The 22698-nt window shown below is 32.9% G+C and overlaps 2 protein-coding genes across 2 annotated transcripts; both read right to left on the bottom strand.

The window, feature by feature from the left end:
- Nucleotides 1-312: 312 nt before the first annotated feature.
- Nucleotides 313-669, bottom strand: LOC148205133 (uncharacterized). The gene has a single exon (XM_088103248.1). The coding sequence runs from the start codon at nucleotides 667-669 to the stop codon at nucleotides 313-315; it is 357 nt and encodes a 118-aa protein (XP_087959374.1).
- A 16321-nt stretch (nucleotides 670-16990) lies between these two features.
- Nucleotides 16991-17705, bottom strand: LOC124823033 (uncharacterized). Its single transcript, XM_047295158.2, has one exon. The coding sequence runs from the start codon at nucleotides 17594-17596 to the stop codon at nucleotides 17036-17038; it is 561 nt and encodes a 186-aa protein (XP_047151114.1). The 5' UTR covers nucleotides 17597-17705; the 3' UTR covers nucleotides 16991-17035.
- Nucleotides 17706-22698: the final 4993 nt, after the last annotated feature.

The raw sequence follows: 22698 nt of genomic DNA, 5'->3' as shown, positions 1-22698 counted from the left end.
TCACTTGAAGAACCTCCTGAATCACAGTCTTCCCATGCAATGTAGGCCTTTCTTTGCTTTCTCTTCGTTTTATCCTAATTGAACTTTTCTTCAGTTCTTTGCTTTTGCTTCAAGGCTGGACAGTCAGGTTTGATATGGCCCTCTTTTCCACATTCATAACAGGTGAAAGAGATAACTTTTCCTTTCCTTTTTCCTCCTCTTGAATTACCTCCAAAATTAGATGCAGTGTTTCTTAAGATCTTTATGTTGATTTCTTCCTTCTCTAATGACTTTCCTAGTTCAATGAGATGATTTACAATGTGTGAACCTCTTCTACACATTGTAGATATTCTCTCCAGGCTTCATCCGAAACATTTCATACTCCTGAATAAGAGATTTCTTCCTAACCCTCTTTACCTCATCGGTTCTTTCATGAGTCACCTCAAGAACGTCCCACATTTCTTTTGCACTTTTACACATCGATACCCTGAAAAACTCGTCAATAGTAAGTGTAGAGGAAATAATATTTCTAACCTTAATATCATATTCTGCTCTTTTATTTTCATCCTGGTTCCATTCAGAGCAATTTTTCAAAACAGGTTTACCATCAACAATTTTAGTAGGCTCAAAAGATCCATTTATAACAGCTTCCCAAATACCTTTATCAACAGATTCTAAGAAAATTCTCATTCTAATTTTCCAAAAGGGATAGTTTCTCCTACAAACAGAGGGGCTTTGTTTCTCATCATGATCAAATTTAATCGATTTTACAGAAAACTTAATCAATTAGTTTTCAAGCAAATTTTCGAAAAACCAGCTCTGGTGGCAATTGTAAGAAATGTTATGCCTTGTTTCTCAACACCAAAAGAAGGAGGGGGTGAATTGGTTTTTTGATTTCTTTTCTATCTTTTTGGAAATCTTTAGAATGATCTTTAACACATAACACAATAATGAAAATAATGCAGTAAAGAGTTTAAGGATAGAAAACATACACAACCTTTTTCTACTGGTTCGGCCCAATGTCTACATTCAGTCTCTTTCAATCAACCTGAGGTTGAAAGACCTTCCACTATAAAGATTTGAGTTTTGATAGCAAGGCTTTACAGAGAACACCTCTCAAATGTAATCTCCTCTCTAACTCACCAATCTAATATAGGAAAAACACACCCTGTAGAAAGAACAATATTCTTTTTTGCAGTATCCCTTTGAGACCCTTCTCAAAGTCACAAGAACACCAAGTTCTTCTTCCTGGCAACACGCATAGGGAAACCACAATCTCTTGATTGTATAACAAAGTTCTGATCAGGAAAGAAAACACTTTAACGTTAGTAGTTGATCAACCAATAAACGTCCAAAGTTATTCTTCAAAATCTACAAATCTTTTGTATCTTGATTCTTGGAGCAATCAGGACACCTGCAATTCTTTTCTTAACTCACTGATATCAGATGTAAAAGTGCAAATGATCAAAAGTCACTAATGCAGAGTGTAACGCGTCATTATATTCTTATGTCTGGCGCTTTTTAATCGATTACGAAAATAATGTAATCGGTTACACTTTTAATAGAGTTACACCATAATTACATTAAAACATATTTAATTGATTAAGCAATTAATGTAATCGATTGCACATAAAATGTAAGTCAGATTATTTGAAAATATGACTGGTATGATAGTTAGGATATATCTTGAAAACATTTTTCAAAGTATATCAGATTTAACCGATTAGGTAAACAGTGTAATCGATTAAGTGTTACACTTAGACAATTTTGAAAAAAAATTCTTCTCAAAACTCATCACAGCACATAGCAAACAGGTGTTAACAAAGGCACGAGTTTTAATCGATTATACATATAATGTAATCGGTTAAAACTTGTACTTTGCCATAGTTTAAGCATTAGCTATCTGATGAACTTAATTGATTACATAACCACTGTAATCGATTACTTAATACAAATATACTTTGTGCAAGTGGTTTTAACATATGAAAACATGAGTATGCATATAACAGATGAAAACACATGTATGACCATAGAAAATATGCAACCCAAACAGTTCATGCAATATATTTCTTAAACATAAAGAAACCTTTTTGTTGTTGTCATTGAAACATATATGTATTGTCATCATCGAAAACCAAACACGCAAAGACATAAGGGATTGGGTTTAGCATTCACATTGTTCCCCCTATCAATATACACTTTTAGATGGTAGTAATAGATCTAAGGTTATAGTTGGCTATAAAGTATTGATCTTAATGCAGCTGATTCATTCAAGTAGTCATTGAGGTATCATACTGAAGTTTGGTGATCATAGGCTTTAGATGCTAAGAATCGACCTAAAGTTACATTCAAAGAGAACTCCAACGACTTGATTATTTGCAGCTATAATTTAACAATAGAACCATTATAAGAGAGGGACAAAGTGATTGAGTCGAACTTCAACACATTTTAATCATCTTAAAGTAAATCGGTTTTAATCCAAACTATTTTAGCACGTCTTTTGCTCTATTTTAATGAACAAACTCTATCTTGAACATCTTTCAACCCATTCACTATTTTATCAACGATCAAACTAGTTAGAACATTGTGTTTTCCGTCCAATCCTTGTGGATAGAACACTTATTATACTACAAACTACTCAATATACTTGTTGGTATATTTGGTTGTTGTGTGACACCCAACAACACACCCATCTAAAACTTTTCGAATGAAACTCTCACAACCAAATCATTGAATAGACAAACATACATGTAAAAGAATTCCAATGAGGATCCTTCTTTGCCATGAGACATAAACTGATTCCTCTCGCAAACACACAGGTTGAGGACTTTATCGTCAATATCATCATCAAGCACATACGACTGCTCAACCCAATCACACAAGTCCCTACCACAATAGAAAGAAGTGACATAATTGCAAACCTCATGGGGTGCCCAATCGTAACCCGAGATGACTGGAAGGTTTAGTATATCCCCTTCATTAGTAAAATGGACTTCGATTTTTGTGGTTGAATCCTCCTTGGCAATGTCATCAAAAGCTTGACCTTTATCCTTTTCCTCAATATGTACACCTATGGCTGCATTGCCAACCTAATCTAAACTTCGCTCGGTTGATCCCTGGCTACCATGTGAAGATCAAAACAATGACACCAATGATGACAGCGCATCAGGTTGTCAACTCCTCGACTTCCAAGGTTGTCCAAAATCCAATCGAATGGTTCCTATAATCGATGATCGATAAGTTAGAAATCAATGTTGTAATGTGTGTTATGTGCATGTATATGTAAGTCATACCTCAAACCTTTATATATAGTAGTTGTGATGGACTTTTACCTCTTTTTTCGGTCTAATCACAACCTAATCATACTTTAATCAATATCAACAGGTTGATTTATCATTACTATTGTTAATCTAAGCATTCTTTAATCGGTGGGTCATACCGTTCAATTAGGGTGGTCAGCCACGAGGTGATGTCCAAAAGGTTGGCCCTAACTTGTCGAGCAAAAGTGGTTGGTTCAAAGAAACTTAGCCAAGAGGAACTCTGTCTAGAAGAGCTCAGTCTGGAATAGTTGATCCTGAAGGCTCGAATCAAAGGAGCTCGACCTAAAGTAATTAGTCCCAAATAACTTAATCTAAAAGAGTTCGATCTAAAGTAATTGATCTCAAATAACTCACACAAGAGGAATTCAGTCTAAAGTGATCATTGTGTAGAATCATCGATCTTTAAAGTTAGTTATAATTGGCCATCTGTTACGTAACTGATTGAATTATGCAAAGAGAAAAGCATGTATTGCAGAGAGGTAGAGAGAACGAGTATATTTTCTCATTAACTTGTATATGACAAGATTACAAAAGGTATGTATATAGGAACATAAACAAGCTAATTGTCATTTTGACAGTTATGTAAGTTGGATTAGCACAACACTCCCCTCTAATCCAAATTCTCTAAACTTTTAACACTGAGTAGGCTTCTCAGCTTTTCAAATTTGGCTTGTCTTAGTGCTTTTGTAAAAATATCCGCAATCTAATCTTTAGTGGAACAATGTATCAGTTCCAATCTCCCTTTACAAACTTGTTCCCTTAAGTAGGGAAACTTGGTTTCTATATGTTTGCTTCTGCCATGGAAAATTGGATTTCTAGACAAGTTGATAGCAGATTTGTTGTCCACTAAAAGTTGTACTGGTTTTCTACAATCAATCTTCAATTCTTCAAGGATTGTTTCCAACCAAACACATTGCCACGCAGTCTCAGCTGAAGCTATATATTCAGCTTCACAAGATGAGAGTGCAACAACATTCTACTTCTTAGAACACCAGGAAATCGGCGCGCCCATATACTTGAACAAGTAGCCATATGTGCTCTTTCTATCCACTTGATCTCCACACCAATCCGAATAACTCCAAGCTCTCAACACTCCATTTGTGCTGTCAGACTTCTTGGGAAAGAAAAGACCGAAGTCTGCAGTTCCTTTTAAGTAACACAATATATGTTTGGCAGTAGCAAGATGGGATTGTATGAGATCACTCATGAATCTACTTACCATCCCAACTCCATAATTGATATCCAGTCTACTATTACAGACATACCTGAGTGATCCTACAATATGCTTAAACAAGGTAGCATCAACCTTCTTATCATTTGCTTGAATAGACAACTTTAAGTTTGCTATAACTGGTATATTGGTGTTGTTACAACTTTCCATACTAAATCTCTTCAATACTTCACTAATATATCTTCTTTGATGCACAAACATTCCATCAGTTGTCTGTAAAAATTCTAGTGAAATTCTTCTATCACTCTCATCTTAAATTCTTCAATTACCTCTATGGAGCTTCATGTTACAAGCAGATCATCTACATACAAACAAATGAACAGAACACCCTGTTGTCCAACATGTTTCATATAGACTCCAAACTCAACTGTGCACTTTTGGAATCCAAGTCTTATAAGCAAAGCATTTATATGAGTATTCTAGGCTCGAGGTGCTTGTCTAAGCCCATACAAGGTTTTGTTCAGCTTATATACCTTCAACTCTTCACCTTTCTTCTCAAATCTAGGTGGTTGTTTCACATAAACTTCCTCCTCTAATGGGCCATTCAAGAACACTGACTTCACATCCATTTGGCAGACTTTCCAGCCTTCCAAATTTGCCACAGCAACAACAAGTCTCATGGTTTCCAGTCTTGCAAGTGGTGCAAAAACATCAGTGAAATCAACTCCAGGTTTCTATAGGAAGCCCTTTGCAACCAGTCTAGCTTTCAACTTTGCCATGCTGCCATCTGGTTTGTACTTCGTTTTAAACACCCATTTAACCTCAATACATGTTTATGCTGCGGAAGCTCTACCATCTCCCAAGTTCTATTCTTCTCAATTGCTTTTAGCTTTTCCAACATAACCTCCTTCCATTCTTTTATATCAATAGCTTGTTCTCACGAAAGTGTTTCAGCATCGGCAAGAAAGGCAAGATGAACCAGATCACCAGAGTCTGCAATGTCATTATCTGTGAACACTTCATGACCTGCAAGTCTGGTTGAGGGGAACCAAGTTCTTTGTGATCTTCTGTTATTGGCCTCTACATCAGCAACAACATGTTCAACATCATCAGTCTTCTTTTCTTCCAACCAGTTAGACACAATCACATCTGGTTTCAAACCTGCTTCTGCTTTCACCCAATCAAATGTAACAGCTTCATCTACTAACACATCTCGGCTGATCACAACTTGCTTCTTTTTCGGATCATACAACCTGTAAGCACCTGTTGGATGGTAGCCTCCTACTAGGATGAGAGTCTCACTCCTGTCATCCAGCTTCTTCCTTCTTTCATCTGGGACGTGCTTGTGGCAAACCGATCCAAAGATCCTCAAATGATGCACATCAGGTTTGTTTCCTGACCAAGCCTCTTCTGGGGTGCAATCTTGCAAAGCTTTAGCCGGACTCCTGTTAAACAAGTAAGCTGCAATTGAAACCGCTTCTCCCCATAGATAATGAGGTAGCTTCCTTCCCTTGATCATACACTTGGTCATATCCAAGAGCATCTTGTTTCTTCTCTCTGCTAACTTGTTGTGTTGGGGTTTGTCATCACAAAATCTACCCATTTCACCAGAGTTAAATTCACCTCCACCGTCAGTCCTGAAGGTTTTGATTTGTTGGACAGATTGCCTCTCCACCATAGAACAGAATTTCACAAAGTATATACTTCTTTCTTTTCTTTTAACAGATAAATCCAAATTTTTACAGGCCATTCATCTACAAAAATTAAAAAATATCTCTTACCTCTAATTGATGACACGCCAAAAGAATTGCACACGTCTGAATGTACAACATCGAACAGTTGTCTTGCTCTCTTGTGAGCGAACCTTTTAAACTTCTTCCTGGCTTGTTTCCCAACTGCACAACCTTCACAAACCTTAATCGGTGCAAAGATTAGAGGAACTCCCTTCACCAGTCATTTTCTTTTCAAATGACCTAAGCTTTTAAATTCAAATGCCCGAATCTATAGTGTCGTATCCATCCTTCATCCTCAGTGTTGACAACAGCAAAACACTGAACGTTGACAGCATTGTTAAAAGAAAATGGCCTTATTTTCAACACTAAAAGGAGGGGGGAGGTGAATTGGTGAAACACAAAAACAATGTTTTCTTTAAATCTTTTTCGCAAAGTAGATGCCTTTAAAAGCTTTCTTGAAACGCAAGGAAAAAGACTTTGTAGTGCAGCGGAATATAGTCGAATGCATGAAAAATAAAGTCAACTGAATGTAACAGAGTAGGGATAGAAAGATCAAACGTTGAGTTTTTATACTAGTTCAGCCAAGCCTACATCTAGTGTCCTTCCACCACAGGAAGCAAATGCACTATAATGATCAAGGTTTTTACAACAAGGCTTTTATAGAGATGTCCACGTCAAAAATATAAAACACCTCTCTAACCCTCTAATCAAAATATAGGAATACAACAAAAAGACCAGGAACAAGAATCCCCTCTTCTGCTGTCCACACCCTTTGAGAAACCCCTCAAAGTCACGAACGTCACACGCTCTTCTTCCTGTAATCACAATAGTGAAATAACCCAATCTTCAGTAGATTGTCAACTCTGATCTTTCAGTAAACACCTCTTTGTGTAGATTTGATCAGCTCTATCAAGGCACAATAATCTTGTTCTTCAAGAAATCACAAGAGATGATCACCACAGTCTTTTTCATGGATTCTTGGAGCTTTTCCACGTTCTGTAAGATAACACTAATCTGTAATGAATATGAAAATGTTAGAATTCACAAAAGTACTTACAGAATTCAAATTCGCGTCAATATATATATAAACACATCTCAGACGCATTTTAGTCGACTTAGCTACTAATGCAGTTGAATATCACAATTCAGTTAAAGCATTTAACAACAATCAATGCAGTTAATTGAATGTACAATTAATGCAGTTGAATCACAATAAACATTTGGTCAACATATGTAAAAATATAACCGTTGTAACAGTTAATACAAGCATTAACAGAATTTCAAAACTGTAACAGACTTAGTCGAATGGCTTGCGCACATAGTCGACTTTGTAACAGTTAAAAACATAGTTTTGAAAAATTTTCTCTTCAAAAATTCTCACAGCACACTTTGAAAAAGTTTGTGCAAAGCCACAAGTTTTAATCGACTTACTTCATAATGCAGCCGACTTAAAACTGTTGTTTTGCCACATATTATAAGTTCAACTAAAGTGCATGTGGTTTTTCTTTTCGAAAACAATTTTCATGCAATCACAGATTAAATCTCACATATAACATAGTGAATTGCAATGATCAACACAACACAAACATGTTCTCATATATTCATAATCATGAAAGTAATGAACATGTAACACATAAACACATGTGTTATTAATTATGTGTTGTCATCACCAAAAACCATAAACTCTGAGATTGTAGGTTCAGCTAAACCAATGCTCCCCTATCAACAATCTAAACAAGCATTTAGATTCACCTTGAATGTTCGGTTTCTGGCAAGAGGAGCCTTGATCACTAGACGTTGTCTTTCATCAAACACTTCTATGTGCTTTTCCTGCATCAACATTATGTAGCCTTTCTCAAGTAGTTGTCCCAGGCTAAGCAAGTTACTCTTCATTTACGGTACATACAACACATTGTTTACGTACGCGAATTTTCCATCCCTGTGTGTGATCAGGACCTTGCCCGTGCCTTCAGCCATGATCACACTATTATCTATAGATCTTACACTGCTCTTTACACTTGTATCTAGATCGATCAGCCAATCTTTCTTACCCGTCATGTGATTGGAACACCCTGTGTCCAAGTACCAACTCGTTTCATCCTCTACATGGCTTGATTCTTTTGAAACCAACACGTGGTCATCTCCACAATTATACTTGTCTGCATGACTCACCTCCTGATTACACCTGTTTAGCGTATGACTCCCTTTTTCTCTTGATGGTATCACCCGTCCGGTTTCTTAATTAACACCCGTTCGGTTTTCGTCAATACCCGTTCGGTCTGAAGACAACACCCATTTGTCAACGCCTGTTCGATCTTTAGACGACATCCGATTGTCAACACCTGTTTGGTATTTAGAAGACAGTCGTTCGTTTTCTTCATCGACACCCGTTCGGTTAAAAGGTAACAATCGTTCGGTTGTGCTCATTAAAGGAACATGGTCAGACTCTGAATCGCATGCGTCTTGAGCAAGATTTGTCGCCTCATCATTCTTGATCTTCTTCGCGACTTCATTGTGCCAGCATTCTGACGAGTAATGCCTATATTTGCTGCAGGTATAGCACTGAATGTTCTTTTTTATCAAAGTTCTTTCTTCTTCTTCCTCTCGACTATCTTCCACCTCTCTTGTTTCCTCCTCTATGCTCGCTGCCATTTTCTTCAACAAATTGATCATAAGCATTTGTATTTCTGCCTCCCGATCGTCCCCCTCGTGATTGGCCTCTACCTCTTCCAGCTCCACGACCCTTGAAGCTTTGATTATTTCTGGCTTGCAAGGCTTGATTTGTGCCTTGAACCAGCGCCTTTTCTGCATTCCTCCTTTCAACCAATCTCTACTCATGCGCCGCTAGAGAATTATGTAATTCTTCCACCCGCATGGTCTCAAGATCTTTGCATTCTTCTATGGTCACAACTATGTGGTCATATTGTGGGGTTAATGTCCTGAGTATCTTCTCAACAATCTTCTTGTCTTTTACTATCTTGTTACAAGCTCTCATCGCATTCACCACGACTTGAATTCTTCCAACGTACTCCACCACCATTTCTTACTCTCCCATGCTTAGAAGTTTGTACTGCCTTTGTAGAGATTGTAACCTAATCTTCTTGACTTTTCCAGAGTTGCCATAACCCTCTTGCAGTATATCCCACACTTCCTTTGTCGTGTCGACCTTCGGTATTTTCTGGAAAATTTCCTCAGATACACACTAGTGTAGTAACATTTGTGCTTTGTAGTCCAGCCTCTTATTTTCTTCGTATAGTTTCTTCACTTCTTCCGAATCATCCTTCAAAGATTCTTTGAACCCTTTCTTGACAATTTCATCCACTTCTTGGAAATCCAAAATTGCGTCCATCTTAACAAACCAATCGTCATAGCTTTTGTCATCAAAAACACTGGCAAGTTGCCGTGAACCATTCTAGCCATCACGACTCTACGGAATTTCTCTTCTGGAAACGACTTTTTTTCACCAGGTCTCATAACCTGTTACTCTAATACAACTGTTAGTCCTCTACGTAACTGATTGAATTATACAGAGAGAAAAGCATGTATTGTAGAGAGGTAGAGAGAACGAGTATATTTTCTCATTAACTTGTATATGACAGGATTACAAAAGTATGTATATAAAACAGTTGACTGTTATTTTGACAGTTATGTAATTGGATTAGCACAACACCATCCAGACTTAAACTGGACAAACATATTATGCAAAAAAAATTAAAGCATTTTATAAAACAATAATAAGATAACTTTCATATAAATTCTCTTAATTCTTCTATAAATAGTTAATAGAAGATATATATAAATATATTTCTATAAAGTCTTGTTCCACCGCAATCATTTAAACCCATTCTGTAATAAATTGAACCCATTCTTTGATATAGAATTCTAAGAGCATCCAGTGAACTCCGCGTTTATTATGCTTCCATTCTCACAAAACTGTGCCCGACATAGGTTTCTACATCTCCATAACAACTTTATTAACTTCACCGGAGTTTACAGCAACTTATTATGTAATTAGAATATTATATTAATATGGTTTTCCTTTTCTAACAAAATTTTATTGTTTTATCATATATAACATATACAGGTATTTTTAATATTTAGTTTGTTGGTTTTAATTATAATATAGAAAATGGCATATAAAAATTGTGATCTTTAAACGTAAAAAGTGTCGTTAATATGATTTTAAATAAAAAATAATTATTAATATAAATAGAAGAAATTACACTTATTTAGTGCCAGATTATATTCAATAACACCCACGCTCACATTCATTTTATAATAAAATAATAGTCTGGTCCACTCTAACTTTTAGGCCTTGTTCTTTTGAGTGGATTTGAGAGGATGGATTTGAGGGGATTTGAGAGGATTTGAAGATAATTTTTTTTATCGTTTTTTTGAGCGAATTTGGAAGTAAATGAGAGTGAATTTGAAAATAAAATTTGTGAGAATTAGTATAGAATTGTATTGACATGACAAATTAAAAAAAAATATTTTCAAATTCACTCTAATTTACTTCTAAATTCGCTCCAAAAAACGACAAAAAAAATTATCTTCAAATCCTCTCAAATCCTCTCAAATCCACTCCCTCAAATCCTCTCAAAAGAACAAGCCCTTAAAGACATTGAATTTTTTTATATTTTTAATACATAACACTCAATTTTTTTTTAAGAAAATTATATTACGAATGCTTGTCTTGGAATCTTTGTGGTGCCAACTCAACAAGTCCAGCTTTACAGCATGCAAAGGAAAGAAAGGAAAATGCAATTTGACAGAACAAAAATGCCTGGACTCAACATCTCCTACAACCTGTCACGTGGTACGGTACAGAGATTTAGGGTTGCCATTTCTGATACTCACTGAAATTAAATGAAGTTTTGGTTTTTAAACCTATTACGTTATTTTTATTTAATCTCTATGGAAAACCCAACTTTTTTATACAGTATTTTGTTTGAAAAGGATACCATAGAAACTCGTCATTAAGAGTGCCAAAAGAAATTTGTATTTAAATAACATTAATTAATTAAAAGTGAACTATTCAATAAATTTTTTCCTCCAAAACTTATTTTGAAAAATAAAAATTTTTCTTTAAATAAAACTAAATTATAATATATAAATAGATATAAATATGTTAGTTGAATATTGAATTCAAAACAAATTTATTTACTAAAAGAAAATCTAGCATAATATATTTATTAGAATTGGACTTTATTTTATATCACTCATAAATATCTAATTACATGAAGCATTTTTTATTGTAATTATATAATCAAATAAATAAATAAAATTCTCATCCAGAAATTCAACAAAGTCACATACAAAAATAAAAATATTTGTAAATTAAAATTCTTTTACTCAAAAATATATAATTAGATATCTTAAATAGATTTTTTATTTTTATCTTTCTATCAATTAGTTAGTTGGTTATTATTTCTTATTTGTATTTTAAGTTTAACTCATATTTCTTCTATTATAAATAGAATATCTTATGTGTATATTGAACACAAAAGAGATTAATTCATACATAGTTTTTACTATATTTAATATAGTATTTAGAGTAAGATTCTTTTAGGAACAAAATTTCATCGCTCTTGCCATTGTGATCGTTGTCACCATTCGTCATTGTCGTCATAGCATGAAACAACCATCTTGTTGTCAGTGACGCCTTCGTCGAAGTTGTATGTGCTCTCACGTGCCTCTTTGTGGACATGTTCGCTTTTCCGTCACACGTGATGACATGTCTCTTTTCCTATAATAATTCAGAGTGTTGAGGTTGTCTCTTTCTCCTCTTTCAAGATATGTTTTTGGTGCCTTGATTGAAGAATGCTAGATTTTTAGGGTCTCTTTTCTGTTTATCTATGGCTTCTTTCACTGCTAACTCTTATGAACTCTCTTTTGTCACCTATGTGTTTGACCTGTCCATATATACTTTTTTTCTAGTGGCAAAGATTACTTGTAACAACCCAAAAATATAGTATATTACTATATCAAATAGTTTCACAGACATGATACTATAAAACAATCATAAACTAGATCATAAAGTGGATTTTATAGTCCTCCAGAATAAGCATAAGTTTTAAACTTTAATATACAAAAGCTCTAATCCAAAACTATTTACAAGTGCTACTCTAAGGAAAACTACTCTGCAGCGTCACTTCCTTCAATAGCCTGCTCCAAGGTCACCTCATCTCCCTCTGCTCACACCCACAGGATGATCATAGTAAAGAGAGAAAAACAAGGAAAACATACAACACAAACATAGATAGAAGGGTAAGCTAAAAGAAAAAAAATAATGATATATGAATATGATTTAAACCTTTCGGTAATATACATACACAAAGCATCAAACCAAATTAACTTTGTAATTGAAAAACCCTTGACTCGACCATCCAGATTAGTATGAATATGTAGCTATGGTAGTTTGTGCACTTGTTGTGGTGAAACAGCTAGCCCATCCCAAGCTACCACACAAGGTTAGTTCGTTATCACTCACCTTAGGCCAAGGAAAAGCCCCTAGGCTAGGACCTCCTACTATTCTCACGACATGTCTCACCCCTCTCTACATGAGAATGAGTGACCATTAGAATGTAAGGATGAACTCCAAGACTGCGCTTCCCATATTTATACTTACAAACTTTGACAATCACCACTGAGTAATTCCTCCTTAGAATTCTCTTCCATACTATTTTGAAATCATAAACCTTACTTTGATACTCATACATAGTCATACATTAACCACAACCAAGTCACTTGCATTATTCCAACCAATAAAGAACAAAGAAGAAAAGAATGCATGATAACCTGAAATAGTCACTCAGCGCATACCCTCGTTGAGCGAATACAAAGGTTTTTCACACAGCGATCCAACTCGTTGTGCGAATAAACTCCCAGTGATACCAAACCCTAAACTCGCGCTCCATGACATCTCTAGCTAAGCGAAACTCACCACACAGTGGACCAGCCCCTTTACTCACTCACTCAATGCACCTATTCGTTATTCGAATAAAACTGAAAGTGTTCCAAGACTCCAGCAACTTGCTCAGTGCACCCTCTCGCTGAGCGAAAGTCCTCAGACAGATGACCAACCCCTACAACCACTCGCTTAGTGCTCTACTCACTCAGCGAGTCTGCAGCACCAAATCTACAGAATTACACAACATATACCAATTTTTCCAAATTTTAACCTTTCTAGATTGTATTATATACTTAATTAGACTTGAAAAGGTGTTGCTAAACATTACTACTATCATTACAATTATTACAAATTTAAATATGAGAAGAGATAGACTTATTAACTTATTAAAAATATTATATTGAAAATAATATCAATATTATGTAATTAAACTTACATCTTATTGAAGATATACTTTCTAACTAAATTATTCCTCAAAATTTTAATAGGTAGACTCATCACCGTTTTTGGAAAATGTTATTCCTTAAATTTGCACATATAGTTTCAAATTTAATTATGAAAAATCATAGAGTATATCCCAACCTCACTATGTAGCTATCATTTACTACTGGCTAGTGCTTTAATTGCCTAGCTAATGAGCTAGAAATATAATGTTTTTAATATGTGAGAAAAGGATATTTTTATTTACTTTTCCAAAATAACACTTATAAAAGAACAGAATATTTTTAAGTTGTTTTATATATAACAAAAATATAATAAAATAATTACACAATTTCTTATTTTATTTATTTTTATTTCTATCCAATGCAATATTTAAAATGTAAAAGACACGTAAAAGTATAATTGATATAAAATTATTTTCATATGTTGAACTTTATACATAAGAAATAAATAAAAAAAAAGTTCTTAAAATTCAAACATTTTAAAAACGAAGAGAATAATAAATACTATTATTTATATAAAAAATTCATACAAGATAAAAAAAATATCACATTCATATTTACAAATAAAATATAAAATTTAAATAAAAGCACAAATAAATTATTTATAATTCCACATTCATATACAAATATTTAATAAAAATATTACTAATTAATATATAATATCTTAAAAAAGTATTAAATCTTCTTACAAAAATCTTTTTTGTTAAATACATATTTTTTCATTTGGCTGAAACATTGTAAACTATTTCATTTTTCTAACAAAGTTTACAAATATTTTCATTACACACAAATACTTAAATTCCTTTTACATCCAACCACTAAGATAATATATATATATATATATATATATATATATATATATATATATATATATATATATATTATCAATTTATATATTTTTATTCATAAAGGATTAAATTATACCATCAGATATAAAGTCTAACGTATTATTTAAAGTTTGTAGCTTGACGCAGTCTATTTAACAAAAAAGTCAAACTCTTGCTTTATGAAATCTGCTAAGTAAGTCGGTTGGTGAGCTTTGAAAAAAAAAAGTTTTACAAGGCTTCAAAGCCTAATTTGTTAATGTTACTTTTAATAAAAATACTAATATATATATATATATATATATATATATATATATATATTATTTTATAATTATTATAATTAAAGCATCATGTTTTCAGTTTAAACTAGTCTTAGTAGTCATCAACACTATAATTTTGTGATTTGATTACTTTTAGTGCGGTATACTAGTAACATATAAGTCCATAGTTCTTGCTTCGTGTTAAATTTGTTAGTGTTAAATAATATTTAGTTTAGTGATATGTACACGCTTTAATACATAACTCTATAGGTCTAATTTCAAGATATGTGAATTCTTTCACCTAATTAAGGTCTTGGTTAATAAAAAAGACTAATACCTGTATAGTATAGGTCAAACTTGAACAACAAGATTATAAAATATCTCAAAAAAATGTATAGCTAAAATATATAGCTTAATTTAACTTCTTTATAACTCTTATTTACTATTAGAACACTACGAGTAAAATGAGAAATATATTGTAAATTTTTTTTGTAACATTTTATTTAATAATATAAAATTATTAAATAATATATTATAAATTTTGATACATAACAAATAGATAGAAAGTATACAAAATATTAACACAGTTATTCATTTAATAACTATAATAACATATATGTACATAACAACTAAAAATTATAAAAGTTATTTAAAAGAAAGAAACCCTACAATAAAAAAGTATATGTTCGCACCAATTAATTTTTACATTTTGTAAATCCTTTGGGAACTTTGTATGTCACTTTGTATACCTATTTATAGCTATAATGACTTGTTTATGTTGGGGCAAGGAAAAATGGTCCAAGTGTTTATTGATTTCAAGATCCTTGATTTCTTCTTCCATGACTTTATTCAATTTAGAATCTTCGACGGCTTCTTATAAGATCTCGGTTAAAAAAATATAAGCGACAATGAAAATATATAAATGTTATGCTCAAGGGAAAATCTGTATAATAAATATAATTTAATATAGGATATTTGACCTGAGCTTTGACAAGAGTTACAAGAATATTATGATTATCCTTCAAATAAACAGGAGATTTCCTCATACGAATAGACTGTGTAAAATTATTATAAGTGCAGATTGTTTGATAGGATCAATATTATTTCTTCTTTGTTCTCTTCCTTCTCTTCTTCTTTTTTTTTTTCCTTCTTTTTTATTTGTGATGGTGTCATAATACTTCTTTTGAAAGTTGATGAGAAAATTTTCCCATGACACCAAGTAAAAAGTTGATGAAAATGTTCTTAGTGAGAATCTCCATACATTTTTACTTATTTCTTTACTTCATTCAACTAATTATCACTCTTGAATTCATTTCTATGATTACTTCTTTAAGTGCAGAGAACAAGTTACAACTCATGATGGTCTAATATTAATTCTATGTTATCTAAAAACATCTTTATTCATGTATAGTAATAATGTTCATACCTAAATATTGAGATTCTTAAAAACTCGAGAAATCACTCTGATTTGTGTAATGTATTTCAATGTTTAGAAGAAAAAAAAAGTTGCGTTTCTTCTGAAGTTAAAACGAACATGCATAAGTTAGTTTGAATAAACTATTTCATATATAACATTTAAATTCTTATGTTTAATTGTAATTTTATATGAATTAATTTATTTTATATATTTTTTATACTCTACTCTCTTGAAACGTTTATAAAGAAGTTTGTTCAAACAATTTTTTATGTAAAGATTAGATGACATATTTTTCAAGACAAACACTATTCATTCTTAATTTGTCCATACCAATCTAAATAGTAACAGTGTTCCTTTTTATGTAATTAAAAAAATACTATTATTTTAATTTTCTCATATAAAGAGAAAACTCTAGAATATATTATCTAAAATACATAAAGAGGATCCATGGCCCAAATGTCTAAAGCTCAATTGTTCAATTTAAAAAATGTCATTAGCTACAAAATAAGATGTTAAATTATTCTATAATTATGGATGATCCACTTATGTTGGCTCGACCAACTTTAATGAAGAGTTCACAACTCATCTAATACATTAAGTCTAAAAGTATAAATTCGTGTATGATTGCCCGGATTAATTTAAATCCTCTTTTCTTCACAATAAATATTGGGTCCAAACAACATGGTTCTTTTTATATAATAAAACAATATAGTTTTTTTTTTCAGTCATAACAAAAATATATACACATATCAATTTCTGTACAGATCTAACATAAATACACATTATGAATGTTCTATAACGCTGGATCTAAATTGTCCTTCCTGTTTCGCAAAAAATAAATGGAAATAACTACAATAAGACCTAGCTAGCAGTCAAACACTAAGATCCACCATGAAACTTGAACAGTGGAAAATAGAAAACTAAAACAACAACACAGATCAATTAATCTATCTAAAAAACAAATCAAGCAATTATATTTTATACTTTTATAGACACAGAACGAACGAGTTTATGATTATCCTCCCTGTCATATTTCTTCATTCTTTTGCTATTACAGTTAAGCAACTTGAACCAAAATCCACTTTTGCAGGCACTCCTATGATCATCATAGACACCACCTTCAGAATCTCTTCTTTGAACAATATCCAATGCGCTACACTTACCCTTTACCATTCCATGGTTACCACTGAGAAGAAAGATAGAAAGCGAAGAAGAGCTACTCTTTGCCTCCCCAGCGAAACAGAAGCAATGCATTGGAGAAGCATTGGAAGAAGAAGAGGCTGAGGAGTAATAGGATGAGGAATAAGAAGAAAGAGAAGAAGAAGAAGAAGAAGCTGAAGAAGCAATAGCAATAGAAGAGGGTGTTGGACGTGCGTTATAAGAAGATAACTGAGCAAGCTTTTCCCTCAAGCAAAGAGAACAGACACCGGGTGATTGGTTGTGTTTGGGGTGCTTCTTGCAGTGGCCATTGCGCTTCACGCGGCCAATCACACTGTAGCTGTCTTTTTTCTTGCGGAAATGTCGTCTTAGGTTTTCCATTTTGCATCTTAGAATGTGGGAAAGTTGGTTTGGTCTTATATAGAGGAGGTGGAGGCAAAGGGAAAAACGATGTTTGAGTTTGTCTTCATGTTCGTCTTTGTGTTTTTCCACCAATTTCCGTGATAGTTCATGGGTGCTTCCTTGTGTTCTTCGCAAAATGCTCCTTTTGACGTTTTGCTTTAACCAATTAAGAATTGTTAGAGAGATTACGTGGACGGATGTGATGAAGTCAAGAGGGGCCCACAGGTGGAGTCGGTGGTTCTCAAGATGTGATGAGTTAGTTGTTTGATCCTATACTTTCTTTTTACAATTTAATTAAATTTTTACTTTTGTAAAAAATAAATTAATATGATTTTTTTACTATTCGTTTGAAAATGTGAATATGTCTAAATCTAAGTTAAAATATGATATTTTATATTTTGAAGGTATTACGTATTAAAGTTAAAAGATTTTAAAATAAAAACCAGATTTAGACATTTAAAATAATGTTAATATTAATTTAATATAATAGATCATATTGAATTTTTATAAAGTTAAAAGACTTAATTAAATAAAAAAGAAATATAAGGAACAAAATAAATGAAAAGTTTAAATATAAAAACTAAATTATTAATTAAATCTATTTTCATATTTATAATTTGAAACTTTTTGTTATATTAATGTATTTTAAGAGAAAAATATGATAAAATGAGGTTTTAAATTTATCATCTAATTAAGACACTTACCTTGTATATTGCTCACTATATAAAGTGAATATTGTGAAAAAAAAGGTAATTGTGTACACATATTATTACTAATTTCTCAACACGATATGGAATTTTTTTTTTCTTATCTTTAAATGCATTTGAAAATGGGTGTTTATTTTTTTTTCCCTTAAAATGAAAGGGGTTTGTGTGAGGCGGCGTGGAAAAAGAAAATGTTAGGAAATGTAAAAAGGCGTTGGCAAGGACAAAATCAAACCACCCAACAAAGGTTTGAGGCGGTGCCGTTTTGTACACGTATTCAATAACTATTCAGCAAAACTGGTTAATTCATCTTTTTGTAGTTAACTTCTGTGACAAGTAGTCAAGGTAAACTAAATATACTTTTCAGATTCATACTTGACACATTTTTTAATATTAGAATAAATTGTATATGGTGATAATAATATAAATTATTTTACATCGTGAGAGATTTATTGATTTTTTTTATAATAATTATGTTCAAAATTATATAAAATTAACTTTTATTGAATGTTTGTAATGGAAGAACATTTGTTATTATCCGTTGCTAGAGTGATGATAATATACACCAGCTCTCATACAGGCATTTTATGTCATGTTCATTATTTTTAATCCCATTTAAGGATTATTTGATTGGAATTTTATGAGAATTTTCTGCGTAGATTTCAATAAGCCGTTTAAATATAAATAATATTTGACATTATCATTAATGATTAATAATAGTAAGCCAATTATTTTTGCCATATGTTTCACTAGGCGGGGAAGAGAACTATACATTCACATTTTAAGTTATTTCATTTTGCTTAGTCAATCTCTCTTCTTCAAAGATCTTAACAAGTCTACTTCTTCAAGGTTATAATTCAAATGGTAGGTACCTGTCAAAGGTATTCTGACGCTTAAGCTAGTTTTTAGTTATACCGATCTGTTATCATAACTAAGTCTTAAATACCCAATAAATGCAATCATCTACCTCCTTTTATTGCCTCTGTATTTATAGGCTTTGAAATGAGTTTTTGTTTAGGGTCAGCCCAATCACGACCTAATGTCTTATAAGCATGTTTTACCTTACTAATTATCTTGAGGCTTTCTTAATATATGAGATATTGATCGATGATGTTAGTAGTGATCGATCGGTCTACATTGATTTGGAGGTTTCGGAGGGTTGATCGACCGCTCACTTTGGAATTGCGTCGATCGGTCGGTTTGTACAATACACATGGCCTCTAAGCCCGAGCCTAGAATAATTGGTGAAGGGGTTGCGAATCCTTGTCTGGGCGAGCATGTGGTTGGTTTTTTGCGCTGGTTTCTGTTATTTTTGGAAATATAGCTTTTACTGTATTGACAAGTGGTCTTTTATGTTTCCCGCACTAGGGGAAGTTGCAGAGTCGATCGAATGGGGCCGTTAGATTGTATTTGATCTGACGACATAGATCGCATAAGGGTTAGCGACTTTGTGCCTATAAATATTGTTAGAATTGATGACTTTGTTTCTCAACACCAAGAGGGGGGTGAATTGGTGTTTTATAAAAACTAGCACTTTTCAAATCCTTTTCGCAAATGATAAGGTTCTTGAAAACTTTCTTGTGCCGTAAGCAATGTGTGCAATGAAAACAATATGCGTGTAAATACAAAAGTAGAATATATGTGCGAATGTAAAGAGATAGCGAGAAGAAAATCAAACTCAGTTTTTATACTGGTTCGGCCTCAATGCCTACATTCAGTCACCCTCCTAATCAACCTTAGATTGGAGAGAAATTCACTATAATGATCAGAGTTTTACAGCTAAGGCTTTACAGAGAAACTCTCAAATGTAAACACCTCACAAACTCTCTATCAAATATAGAACAACAAAACCTACCAACATAGAACTACCACATTCTTGTCGCAGCAACCCCTTTGAGATATCCCCTTTCAAAGTCAAGAGTACACCACTCTTCTTCCTAACACCACACATACAGGGAACAACAAATCAAAGATTGCAAGTCTTCTTCTCCTGATCAAACAGAATGCACCTTCAGTTGTGCAGAAACGATCAGTCTTTTCAATCCAGTCGCGTTTTCTCTCAAGAATGCTTCAAGATCTGTAAACCACTTCTCGTTCTTGATTCTTGAAGCCTTTGATCAATCTATAAAACCTCTCAGATGAAAATCAATCAGATATGAAAGTGTATTCTCAATTGTTCTACAAAAAATCAAACGTGTCAATATATAGTTTTTGTCAATTCTGACGTAAATCAATCAATTACCATATTTATGTAATCGGTTACATTAAACACATGTAATAGACTTACAACAGTCAAAGCACATAATTGAATGTTGAATTAATGTAATCGATTCTTATTAAATGCTTAGTCAAACACATTTAAAAGTATGATCGTTATAGCATTTATGACAAGCATAATTCAGTTTTCAAATCATAGCGAACTTAATTGAATACACAAACTATGTAATCAATTAAGCTTTAACAGTTGGAAGATTTTTGAAAACTTTTCTTTCTAAAACTCATCAGAGCACATTTGAAAAAGATATGTGCAAACACATGAATTTTAATCGATTTACCACTTAACGTAATCGATTCAAAACTAGTTGTTTTACCATAGTTTAAAACTCAAGTTGTTTGATGACCTTAATTGACTATCACACCACTGTAATCGATTAAGTCATGTAGATATGCTTTTGTGCATGTGGTTTTTATATCACCAAAACATATATTGTGCATACACAGATATAGTCACTTCATAAACACAATAGTATGCATCAATCAATACAATATGTCAATCAAATGTGACAAAAACATGCGCCGTTAAAATTTCTACTCAATTAAACTTACTTAGCAATTAATAAGAACAAGTAAATAGAGTAAGGTTGAGAGAAATTTGCACAGATGATTTTATCCTGGTTCGGATCTTACCAATCCTACGTCCAGTCGCTTATCTCAAAACAAGATAAATAATTCACTAATCACAAAACAATTACAAACTACAATCACAGATATATAATTTGTAAAAGTTTAGAAACACCACTCTTGATGCCATACGAGATGAACGTACATTTCCTTTGAATCTTCACAAAGGATGAAACACTGCCTCTGAATACTTCATGAAGGATGACTTCCTCTTCCGAACGCTTCATTAGACACACCAAGGATGGACCAACTATTCCTTTGTCACTATAGCAGCACTACACCAGCTCCACAGATAAGAGTTTCTTTAGCCGAACAAGAGCTCACAATTCTCAAGTGTTTATGAGTTCTAGAGCACAAGGGAAGAGTTATGTTGAGAGAAAATGAGAGTTTATTTATAGACTCAAGCAAAGGCTCTTCCATTTTTCATTTTTAGCCATTCTAACTGCAATAATCGATTATTATACTTGATAATCGATTATTCACTAAAGGACAAGAAATATGGATAGTCCAACGACTAGAAAACGGTCAAAAACTCTAACGGCTCGCATGAGAATCAATTATTCTAAGTGCTAATTGATTAGCACGAATCAATTACTGGTACTAATAATCGATTATTTGGCGAGAGCAAGAGTTTTTGAAAACTGATGGTGATAATTGATTATTCCCTCTACTAATCGAATATCACGAATCGATTATTGCCTACACTAATCGATTATTTAGCACAAAACTAGTGGCTTAATCACTTAAGTGCTTCTCGTATTCCTCTTAATATGTGTTTGGCTCACTCATCTCACAACTTCATATTTACTACTTTGTGTCAGCCTTTAATTCAAAAAATTGTCTTATGTTGTGTCAATTCTATTAAGGGCTTATTGTTCTTCCTTATTTCCTTCCTTTCATTCTCAGGTTTTCAAAATAGTTTCAAGAGAGTGTATTCAATTATTTTTCTATCAAGTACTAGTTTAACCATGTTCCAAAAATAACTCATAAAAACATGCAGACTATGTATCAAGCAAACTATTCTAAAACTAGAATTTAAAAGAAAAAATTTAAAGTGCAGATTATGGTGGTGGGGCCTCCTCCATTGCTCTCTTGGGTTAGGGGATCTATAGGATCTTTCAAAGTCAAAGAATTCATTAGAACTTTTCCCTATCTTCTTGTGTTGTTGTTTCTTCCTTATTGCTAGAAGGTTATTCACCTCCTTCTTCTCAAACATTTCTAGATCCTTCAATGAGGGGTCATCTTCATTATGGTTTGTTGCCAATTGTTGCTTCATGTATGAAAGACATGAATCAATGGACTTGAGGGATTCTATTTATTTCTTAAACTTTTAGAATTAAAGTTATGCTCTAGCGTTGGGGTAAGGTTTTGGTGCTGGGCCCTACACATTATCTAGTTCATTTTTATAGTTAGCCTAAATATAGGCTTTGTGGAATATCCACCCGTTGCATTTTTCATAATTTAGTGATGAGGCTT

This window comes from Vigna umbellata, chromosome 1 (genome assembly GCF_029865625.1).
Source record: "Vigna umbellata cultivar VRB3 chromosome 1, Vumbellata_1.0, whole genome shotgun sequence".
Lineage (NCBI taxonomy): Eukaryota > Viridiplantae > Streptophyta > Magnoliopsida > Fabales > Fabaceae > Vigna > Vigna umbellata.
The sequence above is the reverse complement of the archived record's forward strand: the minus strand, read 5'-3'. Positions and strand labels throughout refer to the sequence as shown.